The sequence below is a fragment of the Populus euphratica genome, unplaced genomic scaffold, assembly GCF_000495115.2.
Source record: "Populus euphratica unplaced genomic scaffold, PopEup_1.0 scaffold1800.1, whole genome shotgun sequence".
NCBI classification, from domain to species: Eukaryota; Viridiplantae; Streptophyta; class Magnoliopsida; order Malpighiales; family Salicaceae; genus Populus; species Populus euphratica.
Genome location: NW_011501642.1, coordinates 24618 through 32096, shown reverse-complemented (window position 1 = coordinate 32096; position 7479 = coordinate 24618). Strand labels below are relative to the sequence as shown.

The following is a 7479-nucleotide window of genomic DNA, read 5'->3' as shown; positions in this document are numbered from 1 at the left end:
AAGATGAATTTAATAGCAAGCAATAGAATATCAACTATCAAAATATGTGAAAACCACTACGGTATTGTATGGTCCAATCCTTTTTAAATTTCTAGTAGTAAAGCTTGATACTAGGGTTTAGGCTGGCTGTTAAGAAACAATTTCCTATTAAATTTGTAGGCTATGTTTTTTATTATCTTCCTCTTAACATAGAATATATGTTAAATGTCCACAAAAACCTACTATTAAATCAAAATAGTGTTGTAGTCAACACATCTTATCTAACAAAGATAAGGAAATAGTTATTATCTTCCTCTTAACATACCCATAAAAACTTACTATTAAATCAAAATAGTGTTGTAGTCATTGCATCTTATCTAACAAAAATAAGGAAAGAGATAATGAGATTGTAAAAAGTAAGGTTTGTGTTGTTAAGCGTATTTTTGAAATATTATTTTTAATGGGAATTATTGTAGCAAATCAAAAAATTTCTCATCTAATTAGGTTTTTGTTATTTTTTAGTAATTGAATTTCATTTAGAATTTAAATTAATATCCTTAAAAAAATTTCAAACTAAATAATTTATTTAACAATTAGAATTGAATTGAATTCAAAAAATTCCAAACAATCTAATACTACATTACAAGAATAATGTGAAGTGAAACAAAAAGATTTTTATCTTGATAAAAAAATTGGAAGGACAAAGATTTTAGATGTTAGAGTTTGAATTCAATTTAAGTTTTTGTTTCTAAGGTGATCATTTTGCTTTTAATAAAGTGACATTGCCTTGATGATAAACTTATAATGTCAAATATATTCTTTCTTTGAGCTGAAAAAAAAAGTAGTTATAGTGTGTTAACAGGCAATTTGCTATGTTGTGGGATTTCTAAATTGAAATGAGAGAATCTCATTATTTCAAGATAAACCAAGAAATTACTTCGTGAAAATCTCAAGATTTCGGTTTAAAAATGTATAAGTTTTTTGTTTTTACTTGAAGAGAATATTACTGCTGAAAAGAGAAAAGAAGAAGAAAGAGAAGATACATATGTTGTTGGATTATTTTATATTTAAATAATAATTTTTCAAACAATAAATGAACCAAACAATTTTTTTATGTAATTCTTATCGTTTTCTTTTGTTATCCGGAAAGGTTGAAATTGTGTCGTCTTCCTTGAGACTAGTTGGCCGCTGAGATTAACAACCAATTTACAATATGTACACCAGATATTTTCCTTACCTAAGAAAGCACTAAAAAACTTGGAAATTATCACCAACAGACAGCAGAAGCAAAGTTCTTCTTCCACAGCTCTTCTTCTTCCAGGTTAAATCTTTTGTAGAAAATGAAAGCTTCCAGTACTTCATTTCACTTCTTAGAATCCACTTCTCTCTCTAGAGGACCTGTCGACATTTCCTGGTACTTCTTCTTCCTCTTCTTCTACTATTAAAAAGAAGTATACGTGTCTCTCCTAATCAAATTTTCCAGTATTTCACTAATGGTAGTTAGTCTTCATTTTAAGCAAGACATGATGGCAACATTTTTCTTTTGTAATATGTTTAGCACTTTTCACTTGCCATCAAGGTAACATTGAGTCATAGAGCTTGTTTCATCCTCTGAAGTTTGGCTTCTAAATTTTCTCAGATACCGTCTTTTCGTTGGAGGGTTAACTAGGGGATCGGTGGGTAAATGCATTTAATTATTATTTAAAAAAATAAAAAAATGCATTTACCCTTCTATGATTGTGGGTTAGTATTATATTGTATTTACTCGGGTTTACATTGCAACAGGTCTCAACTTTCTATTCCTAGGAAGCTCTTTTTTTGCCGAGCAAAATTTGGTAAGGAATTCCATCTTAGAATTTCTTTTTCTTTTCTTTTTATCAAGCATTGCTTTGTGTTCGTGTTTCCATTTTAAATCGAGTTGAAGCCAATACTGCGCACAATTTACTTGTTTCCTATTGTCTTTGGTTGCACTGACCATTTTTTTTCCCCCTTTAATCTGTAGAGAAATTGAGCATTTTGTTTAGGATCCATGTGGACAAAACTTGACATATTATTTTTGGCATGAATGCGAATTTTGGTGTATTTGTTTGCTCTAACAATTAAAGAAAAAATGCCTGCGGCAAAAAGAATTAAAGTTTATTAATAAATTTTAAATAGTGTAACGGGATGGCTAAAAGGGTAGAAATTTTTCGAAGTTGGTGAAAAATACAGTCTGGGAATGCATGAAAGTTAATCAGCAGTAATATAATCAATGATGAACAACGAGAAGCCTTATTAACAGTTTGTGGAGAGAAAATGACCTTATAATAGCTGACTTGTAAGTAAACCTTAAAGGGTGCACATTTTTTTTCGCTCTCGATTTCTTCTGGAAAGGTTTCATTCTGGACTATATAGCGATCTACAGGGAAGTTCCTGGCGGTTCTTCAATTTTTGACTTTATGTTGTGTTATTGCTATTGCCATTTACTACTTTTAGTAGTGTTTTGTACTGGTTCTATTCCAGGAGTGAGTTATAAAGCTATTATAATAAATGCTGATTCTGGGATAGATGGATCCTTCAGCTCGAGAGTGAGAGTGGTGCCAGCAACTCTGGTGGCAGCAGAAAAAGAAGAAGCGAAGGCTGTCCTAAACTTGTTCTTGAAGAAACAAGGTTTGAGCAATGCAGTTGCAGCAAGAACTATCAACAAGTCGGACATTTTCATTGACCACCTTGTCTCAAGGCTTCATTCAGTTCATAAATCTCGGTATCTAGTAGGTTCGGTTGCTTCTGTTTGACCACAAATGTCTTCCATGATTTTTCTTTTTTTCCCAAACAGATTCTTAATTGGTTTTTACTAATGAAATTTGACTGAACATTGCAGGGCGAGAGCTAACAACTCTTGAGATCAGGGATGCTCTTATTCCATACCTTGAATCTCTCCGTGAAGAGCATGGAAGCATCTTGGTAGATTTATTGGAAAACTTTCCGAACCCACCTGGTCAAGAAAAACCAATTGGACATGTTTCGCCATCCCATTTGAACCCCGAGTCCAAGAAGCAAAGGGCCGTGTCTAGAGTGAGTGAGACAGGCCCTGCTGGGCAGCTTCCTCCTCACATTCTATATCTCATAGATCTTGGCATGGATCTTGAGCAGATCAAAGGAATTACACGCAAATTTCCTGCTTTTGCCTACTACAGCTTGGAAAGGAAAATCAAACCAGTGGTTGAATTCCTTCTTGATCTTGGAATACCTAAATCAGACCTTCCTACTGTTCTAACCAAAAGGCCTCAATTGTGTGGAATCAGTCTCTCTGAAAATCTTATACCTACTATGACATTCTTAGAAAATTTGGGTGTAGACAAGAGAAAATGGGCAAAAGTCATTTATCGATTTCCAGCACTTCTTACATACAGCAGGCAGAAGGTTGAGGTGACTGTAGATTTTCTCTCTGAGATGGGTCTTTCAGCGGAGAGCATTGGTAAGATTCTAACACGATATCCAAATATTGTAAGTTACAATGTGGATGACAAGCTGCGACCCACTGCTGAGTACTTTCGTTCCTTAGGAGTTGATATTGCTATACTTCTTCATCGATGCCCACAGACATTTGGTCTTAGTATCGAGGCCAATTTGAAACCTGTGACAGAATTCTTCCTGGAAAGGGGATACAGTATAGAGGATATTGGAACTATGATATCACGATATGGAGCTCTATATACTTTCAGCCTTGCAGAGAATGTGATACCTAAGTGGGAGTTCTTTTTGACCATGGGTTATCCAAAACAAGAGCTTGTTAAATTCCCACAGTATTTTGGCTACAGTTTGGAAGCAAGGATAAAACCAAGGTATGCACTAGTGAAGGAAGCTGGAGTGAAACTTCTGCTGAATCAAGTGTTATCCCTGTCATATCACAACTTCGATAAGGCTTTGAAAACAAAAATGAAGAAGATGCATTCGTACAGGGCCTCAAGTGACACAATTAGCTGTCAGGATCTTCAACTAGGAATTGAATGATGAGAGATCTGTGTGGACAGGATGCCATTTTCAAAGAATATCATTGTAGTGCTCTGAATAGGCCCTACACATGGTGGCCTTTTTGATGGACATGCTAAAGCTTCGTTCATGTGCAAAGATTGGCATGCCCAACACAATCCTGGCTAATTGAAGTACATTGACAAATTTTGATCAGCTTGCTTTGCTGAACTTGGAGAGGACTTTCTTGGGTTAAACTATGGTCAACGCTAGATATATCATGTTGATTGACACGTGGAAAGGAAGAAACATCTACCATTCCTGCCAGTCCCTTTTTATCCAAAGGTTTGGTCGATTATAAGCCCTGCATTGGATCGATTCTGATTCTCTTTAAGATGAGATTATTTGATGCTCTTTCATTTCATGCAGTTCACGGTTCCGCTTTGTTGTTGAATTAGAAAATTTGACTTTATGTTTTAACAGCAGCCTAGTAGAAGAATATATTTGTTTTGGGGGACCAACAGTGGAAATGACAATGTTATCAAATGTATTTTGTATTTCTTGAACCTGTCTTGTTGGTTCCTTAATTTACGAGTTAAATGTAGGGGAAAAAAAGAAGGAAAATCTCGTTTGCTAATTCTGCGAAACTCTTAGGAGAATGTTGTCCGTTGGATAATTTAGCAAATCCTGTGATGTTATGTGATAAATGTGACCCCACAGGGGGTGGATATTGATTATATTCCGCCAGAAGTTGATTTGCTGCGGTCTTAAATAGTTGCTTCTATTTCTTTCTCCGGTCGTTTAAAATTCACGGATAAAATTAAAGTGAGAAAAATATATTTAATTTATAAACATGTAATATAATAAAAATACAGTAACATGTAATTATAATAAAAATATTAAATGTTTACTAAACAAATATTTGGTTATTGGGTTAGGCTTAGTCTGTCTATGATAAATAAGTATAGTCCATGGTGTTAGAGGAGTTATTAAAGAAAATAACTGTCTTTTTTAATCATATATAAAGGAACATAACCCATACAAAAGAGTATAAATTTTCATAATTGTCTATGATAAATAAGTCTAGTCCATGTTGTTAAAGGAGTTATTAAAGAAAGTAACTGTCTTTTTTAATCATATATAAAGAGACATAATCCATACAAAAGAGTATAAATTTTCATAATTGAAAGAACATAGTTTTTTCTTTCTCTTCTTTCATCTTGACTCTTTGCATTAACTTAACAAGATTTACAAAGATGTTCGTACTGTGGAATATCACTTTGGTTCTAGTAATTGAAGTGATAATGAAGTAATTGATCCAGAAATAAAAAAGTTAATTCTCACATGTTTTTATTTTCAATCTATATCAGTATCAAAGCCATGGTTTTTAATATTGTTTTTATGCAATATATCTATTATTACATAAATGATAAATATAAATTTTATGTTAAAAGATTACTTTCATGAGAGTTTTATGAAGTAATTTAGTTATGAATTTATCTTATTTGGTTGGATCTCTTGTTATTGTTTTCACTGATCATGCAGCATTGAAATATTTGCTCACAAAACAAGATGCTAAGCCACATTTCATTCGATGGATCCTCCTACTCCAAGTAGAGATTAAAAACTACCATTTTCATTTTCATTTTCAATTGACTACAATTGTAGTAGTCAATTGGATCTCGACAATTAATTAACTGTTATTTTGACAGTTATTAAAAAATGAAAGTAGAAAAACTGAATGAACACATCTTTTCAAATATATATATATATATATATATATATATAGATAGATATATATATATATTTATAGATAGATATATATATATATTAATACAATTAATATAAACTTGACAAACAAAAATTCTTGCGCAATTGCGTACCTTTTTTTGGAATGACCCCTACTTATTTAAATACTACCCTAACCAAATTGTTTGGCGGTGCATCCCCGATCATGAAATTTAGTGTCATTAATTTTTGTCATGCATTAGCCTGTGGTGGGCATTTCTCTTCCAAGAAAACCATTGCCAAAATCTTGCAGTGTGGTTTTTATTGGCCTACCATGTTTAAAGATGTTCATGCCTTCTGTGTTGCATGTGACCGATGCCAACGACTAGGTAGCCTCACTAGGCGTAACATGATGCCCCTTAACCCCATCCTTGTTTTGGAAATATTTGATTGTTGGGGGATTGATTTCATGGGACCTTTTCCAAGTTCATTTGGTTACCAATTCATCCTTGTAGCTGTTGATTATGTGTCTAAATGGGTGGAGGCCATTGCATCTCGAACCAATGACCATCGAGTTGTGGTCAAATTCTTGAAAGAAAATATTTTCTCTCGTTTTGGCATGCCCCGGGCTATGATTAGTGATGGGGGAAAACATTTTTGTAACAAGCCCGTTGGGATTTTGATGAGAAAATATGGTGTAATTCACAAGGTCAGTACCCCCTATCACCCACAGACTAGTGGCCAAACTGATTGGCAAATAGGGAGATTAAGAATATTTTAGAGAAAATAGTCAAAAATTGTAAAGATTGGTACCTACAACTAGTTGATGCTTTGTGGGCATATCGCACTGCTTATAAGACCTCTTTAGGAATGTCTCCTTATAGGCTAGTTTATGGAAAGCCTTGTCATCTCCCTGTTGAGATTGAGCACCGTGCATATTGGGCCATTCGGCAATTCAATGACAATGAAAATGAGGTTGGCAAAAATAGAAAGCTTCAATTGGATGAATTAGAGGAGCTAAGAAATGATGCATTTGAAAATGCAAAAATTTCAAAACATAAGATGAAAACTTTGCATGATAAACATATTCTTAGAAAATCCTTTCATGTTGGTCAAAAGGTTCTCTTATATAATTCACAATTACATCTCTTTCCTGGGAAGTTGAGGACCAAATGGATTGGTCTATTTGTGATTAAATCCATATCTGAGCATGGTGCCTTTGAGGTAGAAAATCCTAAGAATGGAAATGTTTTCAAATTAAATGGTCATCGATTGAAACTTTATTTTGAAAACTTTATGGTTGAAGTTGAGACATTGGATCTTGAAGATCCAATACCATTATAGTATCAGCAGTAATGAGTTTTTTCTTTCTTTCTTTCTTATTCTTCCAACTCTTATATTTACTTGTTCAAGCATTAAGGACAATGCATTATTTTAAGTTGGGGGGGGTGTAAGGTTCTTTATTTTTTAAAAAAAATGGATTGATGTTTTCTTTTAGTTGTGATATATTTAGTAGACTGGTTATTAGTGGTGTTTACAAATTTGACATGGAACATCAAATGTTAATCGTTCTCAATTCTCTGCTTGAGAAATAGATGCTAGTGCGACTATCGTTGGAATATAGGCTGGAATCCTTAGATTTCAACAATCTCGCTGATGAAATGCTGCTTAAGAGGGAACATCAATATGCCAAAAAGAATATATGACGCACTAGAAGAAGTGCAGGTGACACGACTAAAAGATTGATGTCTTCTCCCAAGTGCAGGAGTGTCGAAGTAATAAATAACCCGGAAAGACCGGGGTCGAACCACAGGGAGATTA

General features: G+C 33.8%; 1 protein-coding gene across 6 annotated transcripts; it reads left to right on the top strand.

Annotated features, from left to right (window-relative positions):
* Nucleotides 1–1235: 1235 nt before the first annotated feature.
* On the top strand, nt 1236–4647 carry MDA1 (Mitochondrial transcription termination factor family protein). Of its 6 annotated transcripts, none has more exons than XM_011016103.1 (4): nt 1236–1393; nt 1765–1814; nt 2482–2733; nt 2840–4647. In XM_011016103.1, exons 1-4 carry the CDS (start codon nt 1320–1322, stop codon nt 3970–3972), a joined length of 1509 nt encoding a protein of 502 aa, XP_011014405.1. In that variant the 5' UTR covers nt 1236–1319; the 3' UTR covers nt 3973–4647. The 6 variants fall into 6 exon arrangements, with proteins under 6 accessions (XP_011014405.1, XP_011014406.1, XP_011014407.1 ...); XM_011016104.1 differs by having other exon boundaries at nt 1237–1393; nt 2527–2733; XM_011016105.1 differs by having other exon boundaries at nt 1248–1393; nt 2527–2722.
* Nucleotides 4648–7479: the final 2832 nt, after the last annotated feature.